This window comes from Mus caroli, unplaced genomic scaffold (genome assembly GCF_978045245.1).
Source record: "Mus caroli unplaced genomic scaffold, Mus_caroli_1 scaffold_9, whole genome shotgun sequence".
In the NCBI taxonomy this organism is placed as follows: domain Eukaryota; kingdom Metazoa; phylum Chordata; class Mammalia; order Rodentia; family Muridae; genus Mus; species Mus caroli.
Window position 1 is genome coordinate 74,858,855 of NW_028227264.1, and position 15,052 is coordinate 74,873,906.

The 15,052-nt window shown below is 47.2% G+C and overlaps 1 protein-coding gene and 1 long non-coding RNA gene across 3 annotated transcripts; one reads left to right on the forward strand and one right to left on the reverse strand.

Moving 5' to 3' along the window:
• Positions 1–6,895: 6,895 nt before the first annotated feature.
• On the forward strand, positions 6,896–12,858 carry Spatc1l (spermatogenesis and centriole associated 1 like). Of its 2 annotated transcripts, XM_021175068.3 has the most exons (4): positions 6,896–7,097; positions 9,097–9,444; positions 12,119–12,270; positions 12,448–12,858. In XM_021175068.3, the coding sequence occupies exons 1-4, from the start codon at positions 6,896–6,898 to the stop codon at positions 12,772–12,774; spliced, it is 1,029 nt and encodes a 342-aa protein (XP_021030727.1). In that variant the 3' UTR covers positions 12,775–12,858. The 2 variants fall into 2 exon arrangements, with proteins under 2 accessions (XP_021030727.1, XP_029338706.1); XM_029482846.2 differs by lacking the exon at positions 12,448–12,858 and having other exon boundaries at positions 9,097–9,380; positions 12,119–12,220.
• On the reverse strand, positions 9,827–13,235 carry LOC110303845 (uncharacterized). Its single transcript, XR_002378966.3, has 5 exons — positions 12,985–13,235; positions 12,413–12,545; positions 12,115–12,253; positions 11,688–11,817; positions 9,827–9,990 (listed from the first exon to the last, which is right to left on the reverse strand). It is a non-coding gene; the product is annotated as an uncharacterized LOC110303845 (long non-coding RNA).
• Between the last annotated feature and the right edge of the window lie 1,817 nt (positions 13,236–15,052).

Consider the following 15,052-nt stretch of genomic DNA (forward strand, 5'->3'; position numbering starts at 1 on the left):
CTAGCTTCCAGTTCACAGAAGTTCACCTGCCCCTTCCTCCAAGTGCTGGGATTAAAGGCATGCACTACAATATATGACTTTCAACTTGACTTTTTCCATCTTAACTTGATTTTATCTCTGTATTTTATGCAGATACTACTACTATCTGTTTTTCTAAAGCTTCAGATGTTTTTATTCAAAGGTTTACAAAAGAAATAAAACAGAAAAAGCTAACAATGTGATCAAATGTACAGTTCCAAAATGGCCTTTGGGGCTTTAACAGTGAGTCCTAGGAAGGAAACTGCAGTCATCCTGACCTGGTAGATAAGTCTCCTGGCAAGGGTGTAGTACCCGTAGAATGCTAAGAATTAGCTCTTGATCATGTACTTCACTATGAAAATCTTTTTTTAAAAAATTGTACAAAAGGTCTTTATAAATCAATTTTTAAATAATGGACATCCACTATGTGATATGTAACTGACTTTTGTTTTATGTATAGAGGTTATATTTCCCAAATCTGACCCAGATGAGTATGGTACTCAGTTCAGACATAGCTAACAGCAGATTTTCCCCTTCCCTTCTTGACTGAATTATCAACTTCTTGTCTGAACTAATGCAAAAACAATCCAGCAGTGAGAGACCTGGAATGATAAATGTGCTAGGTACACGATGGAGAGGTGTTCAGTGTGGACTCCCACAAAGCTGAGTGTCTAGAATGTGTGGGCCCAGTCACATCAACGCTTCTTAAAAGGAAACAAGAACAAAACCACATTTCTCTTACGAGTATAATTTTCACTAGGATCTACACTTCCCAGTGCAGCAAGGATGCTTGAAATGATGAAATGCCAATGATATCCATTATCAAAGACAAGCAATCAAGGCCAGGCTTGGTGGCTCACGCCTTTAATCCCAGCATTTGAGAGGCAGCGGCAATGGCAGACGAATTTCTGAGTTCGAGGCCAGCCTGGTCTACTACAGAGTGAGTTCCAGGACAGCCAGGGCTACACAGAGAAACCCTGTCTCAAAAAAACCCAAAACCAACCAAACAAAAAAAGACAAGTAATCAAATTTAAGAACTAAAGTCCTCGAAAGAAAGAACTGCTTAGCTCTAGCTCTGGAGCTAGGGAAACTTGCTTGACAGAAAGAGGGCCAGCAACCTGTCCTAGCACAAAAGAAAAACAGTCTTTGAGGTAGATAACTGATCATACACAGCCAACCAAGCGCACAGTTTTGGAAAACAACATTGCTTTTAAGAAATTGTTTTGGGTCTGGATTCATGGCTCAGTGCTTAAGAGCACTAGCTGTTCTTCCAGAGGACCCAGGTTCAATTCCCAGCACCCACATGGCAGCTCACAACTATCTGTAACTCAAATTCTAGGGGATCTGACATCCTCACACCAATGCACATTAAAACAGTTAAAAAATTATTAAAAATTGCCTTAATAAAAAGTTAGTGAAGTATCTCATGTTCTGAAGTAGAAATAATTAGGAATGAGCAATGTTTCAAAATTGTTTTCTTTCTCTTTTCACTTGAACACTACAAACATTATGCAGCAATGACATAAATAAAGTGTGGCACTGCTTGGATTCAAGTTTTCCTTTCGTATTTTTTGTCTCTGTGTGTTCATACATCAATTAAAATTATAAAACCTAACGTAAAAGCACAGAAAAGGCACATACATTCTCCTAACTGCAAACCGGCCTGGCAAAAATAAAAGAGTGGAGAAGATGCAATGCCGAGACCAGGTGGACCTGCTAGTGACTTTAAAAATGCCAAGTAGAGAGAGTGGAAGCCCGTGAGTCAGCAAGCAACCCTTGATGGTTCTTGCCACACTTCGACTGTAGGGTTGCTTGGTCAGAGGCAATACTATGTGGAATAAACAGACCAACCTTTTCGCCATTGCTTTCGAGTTCCTGCCTTCCCTCAAGGACAGTGACAGGAAATTATAAGCGGAATAACATCTTTCCTCTCTTGCTCCTGGTCAAAAGTGTTTTTAATCACATCCACAGAAATCAACTTGGGACAGCCTGTTAAGAACAGGTTCTTGTATCAACCGACAAAGCTCATTGGCATTTGTGAATGCTTCCTCTGAAGCCATGGAGACTTAACACACTCAAGTTCTTCATCATCGTACATCATGCTGGGATGTGGGACTCTTCAGGAACCGAAAAGTATGTTCTTGGGCCATAAATGGAGTTCAATAGGAAATGAAGGGGTTTGGGAAACCCCCAGACTTGGGAAATAAACAGCACACTTCTAGCTAAATAATGATGATGAAAGATGAAGGCTAGAACAGAGTTCACTGACATTACTTGTATTGGGGTATTTGTTTGTTTTACATCCTGACTATAGTTTCCACTTCCTGTATTCCCAGTCCTTCCCCCTGTCCCCTTCCCTTCTGCTCCTCAGAAAAGGACAGGCCTCTTATGGCTATCCACCAGCTCTGACATAAGTTGCAGTACACCTCTCCTTAGAGTGAGGCAAGACAAGGCCACCAGTAGGAGAAAAGGGTTCCAAAGGCAGGCAACAGTCAGAGACAGCTCCTGCCACTGCTGTTAAGAGCCTGACAAGGAGATCAAAATTACACAACTATAACATATGTGCAGAGGATCTATGTCAGTCCTATGCAGGCTCTGGGTGGCGGTTAGCCATGGATAGGGGTATTTCTAGATTATGACTTTGGGAAGGTGAGCTTTGGTGATGTGGCTAATAGTTGTCCCATTTGTAGTCTTACTCCTCTCAGCCCTTTGATTTGGATCTAGCTGATTACATGTTCTGGCAATGCTGTACCCAAAACAACTAGTGTCTAGTTGATTGGCTTTAATTTCTATTTGTGAACAACATAATGTTTCTGCTTTTTTTTTTAAAGGGTACTTATAAGTTTATAAATTTGTCTCAGTTTTATCAAAAAATATCCTATTTTTAAAAGATATGGGGGCTAGGGAGATGGTTCAGATGGTAAAATTACTAGAAACACAGGCCTGACATGTGAGTTTTATTCCCAGAACCCAGGTAAAAAACCAGATGCTGAAGCATTCATCTGTAATTCTAGCACCCTAGACAGCAAAATGGGAGGTAGAGGCAGGAGAATAACCCTGAAACTTGGTCCAGCTAGCCAGGATATGCAGCACAGTAGCAGAGGGGGAAGGTAGGGGGAGGGGGAGAGGGAGAGGGAGACCCTGTTTCAAAGTAGAAGGTGAGAACCAACTCCCAAAAGTTATTGTGTGATCTTCATGGGTGCACAGGTATACACACACATACACACATACACACACACACACACACACACACACACACACAGAAACACTAAAATGATAGGGGAACCTTTATATGAACATCGGGTTCATACTGCATGAATCCAGCTCTGGCAGGGTAAAGGATAAAGCACACAGGCTCCTCAGGGCCATGGAAACTGCTCTGCAGGACACTGTAGTGGGCAGATTGCCACCATTATACATTTGTTTTGTCCAAAACATACAGAACACACAGCTCCAAGAGGGAAGTGGCATGAACATACCCACCGGGCACTAGGGACATGGCACGTTCAACAATTGGACCCTCAGGTGCAGGGCTCTGACGGTGGGGAGAAGGTATGAATATGTGGGAGCAGGGGGTGTGAAGGTGATCTCTACCTCCTAATCTGGTTGTAAATTTGAAATGTATTAAAAGAAAAATAAAGGCTTTAAAAGAAAGTGATGCTGAAAGCCCGGGAGAAATTCAAGCTGGACGAAAATGACAATGATATCAGAATTTGTAGGCTGCAGCTAAAGCATGAAGTGAACATGAATTTAAGACCAGGAAGCTCAACGATGATGTGAGGAAGCCAAAAACAAGTGTAAAGAAGGAAAGACTAAAAGGAGCAAAAGGTTGAAAAGGCTGATCCTAATCCGAAGAGTAGGGCTTTGGAAAGATTAACCTGACTCTAGTTGGCTAAGTTAAAACAAAGGAAACGACTTGTATCATAAACAATAAAGGGCCCATCATAGTGGTTCCCGATCTGTGGGTCAGATATACTGCCTATTGGATATTAGTTCACAATGAAATAACTTTATGGTTGGGGGTCGCCACGACATGAGGAACTGTATTCAAGGGTCACGTCGCAGCCTTAGGAAGGATGAGATCCACGGGCTATCACCACAGGTCCCAGAGATGGCAGGTAAGTCTCTGTCCACCTTGCTTTCCCAAGCTGCTGCTCAGCCTCGCCTGTACACTGCACTCCAAGCCTGTTCTGGTTGCTTAGCTCCCAGTTCTTCTACTTGCTGTGCCCTGTTAAAATCCCTGCCACCAAAGCTCTTCCATATTGTTTTTATTTTCCCTCTTTGGCTCCATCTGTTTGTGGGAGATTGAGACCTGCTGGGTACCTTAAATTAGGCTCCTGAGGATAACTATCCAACAGCTTCCAGGACTGGTTGCAAGAAAGACAATGGTCACACAAAGCAGGTATGTTAAGTAGCTTTGTATCCCTTAGGCAAGAGGAAGAGTCTCAGGGTAGCCTAGGCTACATAATGAGATCCTATCTACATATTATCTTTCCTGTTTCATTTCATTTTAAAGATTTAATTATAAGTTTTAAAACATCCCCAGAAGACAGCTAGACCTATAGCTTTACTGGTAAGTTCTATCAAACATTGCAGAAAGATACTTTAATTAATAATTTAAATAATTTTGCATGAGTCAGGACACTTAGCAACTCACTTTGTAACATGATGGTGTAAAATCAGGTCAAGATGCTATTAAGAAGCCTCTGAGATGCCTCCCTGGGTAAAGCTGGCTGCTGCCAACCTGATGATCTAAATTTGACCCCCAGAACCCACGTAATACCATGAGAGAGCTGACTCCAGAGAGCTGTCCTCTGACTTTCACGTGTGCGATATGTTATGGGTGTGCACCCCCACAAACACACAAAGGCATGGAAAGTCACTAAGGTTTTCAGGGGCTGGAAAGATGGCTCAGGGATTAAGAGCATCGGGTGCACTCCCAGAAGACATGGGTTGGATTCCCAGCACCCACATGGTATCTCATAACTGTCTGTAACTACAGTTCCAGGGGAACCTAACACCCTTTTCTGGCATGCACGTGGGACACAGACATGCATGCATGTAGAACACCCAGACATAAATTTATAATAAATAAATTGATAAACTTTAAAGGCATAAGAAAAAGTGATTCAGACCACATCTGTTACAAATGTGGAATTAAACTTAAGACTAATAACAAATTGAGTCCAGAAGGCTTTTTCTTGCCTGGGAAAGAAGTGGTCTTTCAGTGTGGTTAGAAGCTAGTGGAGGGGACCAGATAATGGTAGTACACGCCTTTAATCCTAGCTCTTGGAGGTGGAGGCAGGCAATCTCTGAGTTTGAGGCCAACTGGTTTACAGTGTGAGTTCTAGGACAGCCAGGGGTACACAGAGAGAAATCTGAAAAAAATCACACAACACACACACACACACACACACACACAAAGCTAATGGAAGGGAAAGCCATTCACGCACCCTGATCCCAGAAATTGGGAAAGGGGAATACCTGACTGACCTCTGATCAATGCTTTTATGTGCTCCACTCGCTGTCTTTGAAGGCTACTGAAAGCTCTTAGTGGCTCTCGTTCAGGTTCCCATTGCCCTTGTTTGAGGAGAGAGGCCAATTGACCCAGCATTTGATGTTTAGAATCTCTTTTCTCCATAAAATCTGAGCTTGCTGCACTTGAAATATTATACTAACATGACTGCCTGGACTGAATATAAAGATTTGTACCCAGGAACCATGCCAATGTCTGCACAGGGTGACCCAGACATTGATGGTGAGCCCCAGACATCGGCAGAAGAGGCCCTGATAGAAGATGGATTGCGATTTTCTGGTTGCATCCTTTCTCATCAAGAAGAACCAGGCAGCAACCCTTGGTGTCTCTGAGCAGCCAGTACAAGAAGACCTGATTCAGAGTAGAGCTCATTCATTCACTTAGTGCAGTAGGAAGAGCAGGGTGCCCAGGTGAGTTCCCAGACAGTTACATCAGTGGACTACCATAGTACCGCCCATCTCGTGATCACTGGTTCATAGGGCCTCATCCCTACTTAATCTAGTGTTTGGCATGGAATCAGACACCCAGCACTCAGTGTGTGCGGTGGACACAAATGTGCTGCCTGAAGTCTTTTCATGAGGGAAGTGTGACATGATCAGTAAGTGGCCTCCATTTCCAGCCCTGTAAGGGTTCCTCTAGAATCTCCCTGAGACTGTGGGGCAATCATAGGGTTTTGCCCTAGACTGATCATCTCTTCTTCTATTATGGGCCTTTCCTTCCTTAAGTATAGGTTCCAAGGGTGAGACTCGAAAACAGCATCCCATATCTCCTGTAGGATCTGGGAGTCCCATTGGCCTATGGTCCTGTGGAACCAGGTAATGAGAGATTAACCTCATAGGCACATGTCATGGGAAGAGCAGCCATTGAGACGACAGCCAAGTCACTACTGTGGCCTATGGGCTTCACGTGGTGTGGACACATGCCCCCTCCCCATGCCCTGTTCTGGCTGCTGCTGGAAGGTGCTAGAAAGGTCTGTCCTCCCTGTCTAGGCTGCCTTCTAGAAGGTCACTCTCCTTACTTCACAGTCCAAAGACAAGCCAATGTTATGAACACTTAATCCCTCTAGTTTGAGGCACATGCCTACATACGTGTATTCATCTGTGTATCACCAGGTCCAGGTTGGTTGAGAGATGTCTGGGAGCAGAGGAGCAGACGAGCCGACGAGGAAGAAGGATGTTCCTTGGCTTTGTGGCGCCGCCTCTTTAAGGGTAACGACATCACAAGGCTGTGGAAGGCCAGGCAGTGTGGAACTCCGTGGCCTTCGGCTGTTTCTGTGGGGTCTTCGGGCTCTGTATTTCCATCTCCATGGGGCCACAGGCCCATGTGTGAGTACCTGACACCATGGCAGAGGGTAGCGAACTGATGAGCAGGCTCATGAGTGAGAACGCAGACCTGAAGAAGCAGGTGCGCCTCCTGAAGGAGAACCAGATGCTGAAGAGACTGCTCAGTGAGAGCTGCCAGGAGAGCTGTGGTCGAGGGAGCCGGGACCTACTCTATCCCAAGGTCCCTACCTACCCTGAGGCCTGCTCCCCAGGGAATGGAGGTGAGGTGCAGGCGTAGCCAGGACAGGGCAGCTCTACCTGGGAAGGGTTGTAGGGCTTAGATTGGCTGGTGGTTATGCTGGTTGGTAATGTCTCAAAGCACAGCCACCTGGCTTAAAACAGGCAGGGTGTGATCCCAGGGCTCCGGCTGCTGATGTCCTTTCTGTTTTGCTGGGCTTGGCTGGGAGGTTTCACCCCGCTCCCTGTGTTTCTTCCCCTGCTTTGTAGCAGCTTGTCCCATATAGTCTTGTCTTGCAGAGGTGCAGGTGTATCTACTGATGGAGACAAGCTGACATTCATTTGCCATCGGTTGAAAGAGTCACTCGGTTGACAGGAGAGGGGTGCAGCACCCACCCCAGAGGGAGATCCTGATAGCAATTCTTGGATGTCAGTAGAAAACAATGCTTGTTGGCGGGGCTGTGCTCACCCAACTGGATCACACATGACATCCTGCACATGTGTGACGTTTGTAACATGATGTGCTGTAGTGGTCACATAAACCCAGGTCTCATTGCCACTAACCACTGTCAGTGACTGACAAACCCCATGCCACCCGACCATGTTCCAAGGGCATGAGGGAGGGGTCAATCTCTAGTCTTGTACTTTCTTTTCTTTTCTTCTTTCTTTAAAAAAAAATTTTATTATTTTAATAAATAATATAATAATTATTTAATGTTATTATTTAATATTATTTAATAAATAAATATTTTATGTATATGAGTACACTGTAGCTGTACAGATGGTTGTGAGCCTTCGTGTGGCTGCTGGGAATTGAATTTAGGACCTCTGCTTGCTCCGGCCCAAAGATTTATTTAATATTATACATAAGTACACTGTAGATGTCTTCAGACACACCAGAAGAGGGCATCAGATCTCATTACAGGTCGTTGTGAGCCACCATGTGGTTGCTGGGATTTGAACTCAGGACCTCTGGAAGAGCAGTCAGTGCTCTTACCCACTGAGCCATCCTGCCAGCCCTAGTCTTGCACTTTCACATGTAAAATGCAGTTTCCTCAGAACCATTTGTTGAAGAGATTGTCTTTTTTCAGAATTCTTAGGTTTTGGTTTATGGGCCCACTTTGGTTTTCTGCTTCTAACCGAACCGTTGGACACCCGTTCCAAGAAAACATTATTCATGTTTCTAGCTGGTGTACAGCCAGCTGTACGTAAAGATCTTTGGTGCTTTGAAGGGTATATAGATAGGCAGGCCTTCAAGGACGGATGGGTCTTACAAGGGCAGACAGAGAGGTGTAGCATCTTGCGGGTCAGGTGTTATGCTTTGTTCTTATAAAACACTGTTGGGACAGAGCAGTGGTTCCTGCCTCTGCACATTTTAAGGTATGATTTTTGATAGGCTCTAAAAAACACTTTCTCAAGTATGCTTGCTTTCTTTCAAAGGGAACCAGCTTTTAGGAAGTAGATAAGAACTTGCAAAATCAAAGGATGGATAGATAAGTTACATTTGATGGGGACTGAGAAAAAACCACGGCAGTCCAAGATGCACACACCCGAGCTTAGGTATGGCTGCCAACGGGCTCCATCAAGAGCAGGGAAGCACACCCAGAGATGCTGACTACAACACATAGTTTTTTTTTTTTCAAGTACTTGAGCTTTGAACTCAGGGCCTAGCCCATCTAAGCAAGTGTCCTACCCCTGAGCCACCACACTGAGCCACCGCTTTGCTTTCATGATGAAATGAGGTAGAAAGTTATTGGCTGGGCGCATGGGCCAGTGGACAGAGGGACCAGGTGATTCACGGGTGACTGGATATGGGTAAATCCGAAGATTTACATTGCGGAAAAACTTAACAGGACAGTGCCGTGTGTGATGAGTTTGAAAAGCGTGTGGACATCACTCTAGTGAGTGTGGCTGAGTTCAGGAGGCAGGGAGGTGTTCCCTCTATCTCCAGGTGAAATGCCAGGGGTGGGGGGCGGGGCACCACTCTGGTTGGGAGCCATACTTAGCATCCACAACTTATGGCCCTTTTCTTCTCCATCCCAGGTCCAGATTTTGGAAGGTTTGCCGGTGTCCCTGACACGCCCTCCCAGCTACCGACATCCTCCCTGGAGGACCTACTATGCTCCCATGCCCCACTCTCCAGTGAGGACGAAGCCTCCCCAGGCTGTGCAACCTCCTCTCAGATGCCTTTCAAGTCCTTCCTCAGCCCTTCAGAACTACACGCTCGGATTGCCGACAGGAAGCTGTCCCCGCTCCTGAGTCCCTTGCAGGACTCCCTGGCTGACAAAACCCTGCTTGAGCCCAGGGAAATCTCGAGACCTAAGAAGGTGTGCTTCTCGGAGAGTAACCTCCCCACTGGGGATAGGAGCAGGAGGACCTATTACCTCAATGGTATGGTACACACAGGTGGCCCTGGGTGGGGAAACCACGTTTTAAAGACTTGGCTCTGGCTAGCTTCTCCAGTGGTGAAGAGTGGGAGGAGCTAGGGTGGGCCTGGGTCCAGGATTAGGTCTGTCTTGGCCTTTTGAAAAAACGTGGAGATGCTCATCCTTGATATTTAGCTGAAAAAAATTTTTTTTCATGCGGTTTCATATCTAAGTCCTTCTGGGATTATGTTTCTTCGGTATTGCCTCCCAGCCTGAGAGTTACCCACTGTCTACTGTTTGGCTGGGGGCAGGGTGAAACTTGAATATAGTCATGTAGAATTTCCTGAAAGCTTTCTTTTACAGTCTGTGCTTTTGGGTGTCTACTTTAGGAAGTCTCTGTGAAGCCCAAGGTTATAGATGCTCTTTAATCTTTTAGAGTCTCGTAGCTTTAGGCTTTGGATTTAGGTCTCTGACTAGGATCACGTGTTTGGGGTTTTGTCTGTGGTGTGAGGTTTGCTTGTAGAAGCTATTCCAGCGCCATATCCTCAAAAGATCATATGACCCAGACATCCTAGGGAACAGAAACACCTGTTCACACAGAAACTTTGACAATGGTGTCCATCAAGGCTTCATTCATAATAGTCCAAAGAGGCAAGCAACCCAAACACCCATCAGCTGACAGGCAGGTGAATACAATGTTGCTTGTTTATATGACGGGGTATTATTCAAACGCCAATAGAAATAATGAATCGCTGGCATGCTACAAGGATGGGCCCTGGAAATGTTATGCTAACTGGATGATGTCAGATGTAAAAGGGGGCCCACTGTGTAGCTCCACCTATGTGGCATGCCCATCCGTGATAAATCCATGAGAATGGTAGTCACAAGGGCTGGAGATTGAAGAGCGACTGGGAATAGAATCATTTGCTTTGGGAGGTCTTGGAAACTTCCGGCAAGAGATAGTGGTGATGGCTGTAAGACTCTGTGTATAATAGTGACCATAGAATCAGCTGCTTGAAAGAGGGGGGGCTTATAGTATATAAGTTGCGTACTGATAAAGGATTTTTAATTGACTGGGCAATCAGGTGACCCCAGCCTCAGCTGTCCTGGATTCCGAGGGTCCCTCTGAGGGTTCTCACATGGGCGAACCGACTGTTCCAAAGTTAAGAAATGAAAGCAGAGTGCACATCTGAGGGCTGTTAGCCTGGCTGCTTGCCGGTTTCCTATGCTTGGAAGGACACTACCTGTCACGAGGGTCACTTTGAGAGCGATCTCTTCTTCCAAGTAGCTGAGCCAAGGTCCCAGAGAATAGCAAAGTTCACTCTCTCTACTGGTCTACGCCCGCTGGGTATTTTCCCCAGAAGACGCTGGAGAGAGTATAGCTGTGCAGGTAACCGAGAACCCAAAGCCTTTGGCTTCTGCCACCTGGGACTCTGCAGGAGGGCAGGAGATGTGTCCTCAACCTCTCTGAGCTGTCTGGCAGTGACAGTGCTTCTGATCCTGCCAGGGAAGGGCCAGCTGATGCAACTTCCAAGTGCCCAATTATATAGAACAATGGTTTCTCATCTGCCCTGATCCCTATTCTGTGAGCCCAAGTTGGAGGTTCCTGTTTTTCCTGTCTATCTGGGTGTTGAGCGATCATAACTCACACAGGACCTGAGCCTGTGGCATTATTCATACACTATGGGAGCCTTTGAGTCAGACGCACAGGACCTTCCAAACTGACATTCTGTCAGGGGTGTGAATCTCAGGTCTGGTTGAGTGTTAGCATATTGTCCTCTGTCTTCTGTCAGAATGGATGTGTGCAGCTCAGTCAGGGGTAATGCCTCTAAATGAGATCAGCATGTGTGTGTGTGTGTGGGGGGTGCAGCACGTGGGGCTCCCTAGGCTAAGTCACCTGTGCTGTCATCCTGGGCTCTGTAATGTGGGAATTGAAACAAGAGCTATTGTACAGCTTACACGCATCCAAGTGTAAGTGGCCAACAAGGATCCTGTAGATAGAAGAGTGTTTTCTACAGGCCTTTTAAAATCAGATGAGGTTCATTTTCCAAAGAGCTCGTTTTCAAAGGCTATGGATACGGACTCCATTGCTTAATAATGATTTCTATGACGACACCAGAAGCTGTTGTATAGAGAGGGGTTTGGGGGAGCAGTTTTTAGGGGGGTGCAGGGTAGTCCCGAGAAGTCGAAGAAGAAGAATAAAAAGAGAATCTTCTGTCAATCCATCATCCTCTCCACAGACATGGGCGAGATAGGGCTGATACTGACCTTTCAGACATTGGCCTGTCTTTGGTGGCAATGATGTAGACTGGAAGAGGCTGGCTCTTTCCAGATCCAGGCTGTGATGTCTCCTGCTGTCCTCAGAGAAGGCTGAGTTGGTGGGGTGGCAGAACAGCATCTGAGAACAACAGGCGAGAGCTCCACTCTCTCTGGATAGACTTGGGTACCCTCTTTCCCAGGGGCCCCACTGTCTTCTACAGTTTCACATGACTTTTGGCTTCTCAAACAGAGACAGAGAAGGAGCTATGTGCCCAGGTCCCAGGGGAACATGCTGAGAGCAAACAGAGAGGGATGGTCCTCTCTTCAGGTCCAAATACCTCAGCTTTTTAAAGATTTTCATGTACTCTGGCAGTGGGGGTGGGGTAGGGGAAGGTACTTTGGTACCTTGAAATGGTCAGGATGGCACTTGTCTTACCCAGAGATCCAGAGTTTTTCGGGTACTGAGAAGGATGGCCGAATCGTTGGGGAGATCGCGTTCCAGCTTGACCGGCGTATCCTGGCCTATGTGTTCCCAGGGGTGACTCGCCTCTACGGTTTCACAGTGTCCAACATTCCTGAGAAGATCAAGCAGGTACACTTTGTTGCCCCAGCTCAGGTCTGGTACTTGGGGTAGGCACATCCTGGTGCTGGCAAGTCCGTGCAGACCCTTGACTCTTCTTGGGTTCAAGTGTAACCTCCCCCCTATATCCACTAGGGTTAGAGACTTTTCTGACCTGGTTCCTTGTTTCCTCTGCTCCGTGTCCCACAGACATCTATCAAGTCGCTGGATGGCTCCGTGGATGAGAAGAAGCTGCGCGAGCTGACGCATCGCTATCTGACTCTGACGGCACGGCTGGAGAAGCTGGGCTACAGCCGCGAAGTGCACCCGGTGTTCAGTGAGTTTCTCATCAATACCTATGGCATCCTGAAGCAGCGTCCAGACTTGCGGGCCAACCCATTGCACAGCAGCCCGGCTGCCCTGCGCAAACTAGTCATTGACATTGTGCCGCCCAAGTTCCTGGGTGACTCCCTGCTACTGCTGAATTGCCTATGTGAGCTTTCCAAGGAGGACAGTAAACCACTCTTTGCCTGGTGAGCCGCTTGCCTCACCCTTCCGGCAATAAACGTGTTTGTTCCAAACCCGGGGGCCACCCGCGTCCTCCCGCATGGAAGCTGTCTGCCCAGCTACAGTGGGGAGAGGCCTCCTCCACGTCTGCGCTTGCCCAGGGCATCCAGCCGCCCGGGCTGCGCACAGCCAACGGGCACCTGTTGCCTTATTAAAAGCTTATTTATTTGTTTGCCTTACCTCTGGCTCTTTGAGGGCGTGGTGAGGTGTCTTGGTCTCTGCAGACCTGCAAAAGCTGTGGGTTGGTGTTTCTGAGCAGAACCTGGGGCTCAGGCTGAATGCTGGGACCCTTCTTAGCACAGCATCCTTGAAAGCCTCCGTCTCCCCCTTGAAAGGACCAGTAAGTCCTTTTCCAATTTGGGTGTCCCCAAATGCAGAGCTGCAGGCAAGATAGTTGTGGAACCCGCAGAGTCTATCAGAATGGAAATAGCCCTGTGGTCAAAGTTAGGGACTTTGGACTATGACCGCAGATGGTGTCAAGTCCGTTTGGCCTGATTACTGCGCATGTGCGGAGCCCCTGGGATACGCTCTGTGATCAGCAATTACAGAAGTGGCAGCAACCTAGGGAAGAGGCCTCAAAGAGATGGGGCTTAGTTCTTGGGACCTAGGAGGCCTATTCTTCTTGGACATTGGCCAGAGTGGCAAGGTTACTGTGATTTCACACCAATTCCAACCCAGCAGTACCTCTTGTGTGCACAGACACAGCTCCAGAGCCAGTCCTACAACAAAGGGATTGAACTGTCCATGAATCGCTAGGGTTGAGACTGGGGATCCAGACACAAAGACCCAGAGTGGTATGACACTTGGCAAGTTTGAGAGCAGAGGTGGCTCAGGCAGTACAGGTAGCTGCCCCAAGCTGGTTTCTGGGCGATCCCCTGAGTTCTGAGTAGGACTTCTGTCTAGGTCCTCCAAATTGTTGGACCCGGGAAAACTAAGCAACATCCTTGAGGGACCCTTCTCTGTTTGGAATAATTGTTCAGTTCTGGGATGCCTATTGGTTGAAGGGAAAGGGTGAAGCCTGATATCAGGGTGGGCTCCAGCCAACCTGGAGTTGCCTAAGCCCTTGAGAGGGCCTGGCTGAGAGTTACCATCAGCACCCCCCTTTTAGAGTCACTTTTGGGGTGATTAAAGTGAGGCAGTGAGCACACTGCCACCCATACAACATGCAATAGGAGCTGCTAGACCACAGGCCTATAGCTATGTCCATTGTCTTAGTCAGATAGGCCACAGTCACTTCCCCTTGAAGAGCAACTGGATGCTTCCTGCAAACCTGAGGTAAGGAATAAAGGTAGATCTGTCCGTAGATTTGCTGTTTGTACAGCAGGCTGCAGACATGGAGTGAGAGGAGAGAAGGATGCTCGAGTAGGAAGCATCCCCTGCTGCTGCACCAGGCTGTGTGGTGGATGGGCAGGATGCTTCCAAGGAGCAAGAGGGGGAGGAAGAAGGGAGAGGAAGAGGATGGAGGGGGGAGGAGGAGGGAAGGAAGAGGAGGGGGAGGGGAAGGAGGGGGAAGAGGAGAAGGGGGAGGGGAAGGAGGGGAGGGGAAGGAGGGGGAAGATGAGAGGGAGGAGGGGGGAGGAAGAGGAGGAGGGGGAGGAGGGAGAGGAAGAGGAGAGGGGGAAGAAGAGGGGGAGGGAGGGAAGGAGGAAGAGGGGAAGAGGGAGGATGGGGGAGGAGGAGGAGGGAGAGAAGGAGGAGGAAGGGGAGGAGGGTAGATAATCAGGAACAAGAATAGGAGTGTTTAACTTCCACAGGCTTGGACTATGATAGATTGTGCCTCTACTGACCAAGTGTCTTGCCCTGTGTGGTTTGGAGGGCAGAGACCCTTGACTTGGATAGAGTTGAAGAAGTAGGCTTTGAGTTGGTTCTTTTGCATAACAGACATGTGTTTATATACTAGGAGTTGCTAGCTCACAGTGGAAAGATTGTTTTTTTCTAACTAGCAAGGTACCCAAGATGTCACAGTGTCATAAAAGAATAAACAGAAAATTAGCACAAGTTAAAAAAAAAAAAGTAACCCTGGGAGCGGAGGGACAGAGTGACTTGGATCTCAGGCTTCAGGCTCTGAAGAATCGGGCTCTTGGACTTGACTGTGAGTCTCTGTAGCTTTCTGTCTCTATGGCAAAACATCTGAGAAAGTGAGTTTAGTGAGGAAGGATTTACTTAGCTCACATGCAGAGGTTTCAGGCCATGCTTGGCTGGCTCCATTGTTTCCGGGCCTATGATGGAGCGAGACATCCTGGCGAGC

Excerpts from the sequence above, each read along its gene's own strand:
- Spatc1l (XM_021175068.3), top strand. The coding sequence starts at position 6,896 with ATGGCAGAGGGTAGCGAACTGATGAGCAGGCTCATGAGTGAGAACGCA. Across the intron at positions 9,445-12,118 it reads GAGGACCTATTACCTCAATG|AGATCCAGAGTTTTTCGGGT; the intron begins GTATGGTACACA and ends TGTCTTACCCAG. Across the intron at positions 12,271-12,447 it reads TTCCTGAGAAGATCAAGCAG|ACATCTATCAAGTCGCTGGA; the intron begins GTACACTTTGTT and ends CGTGTCCCACAG.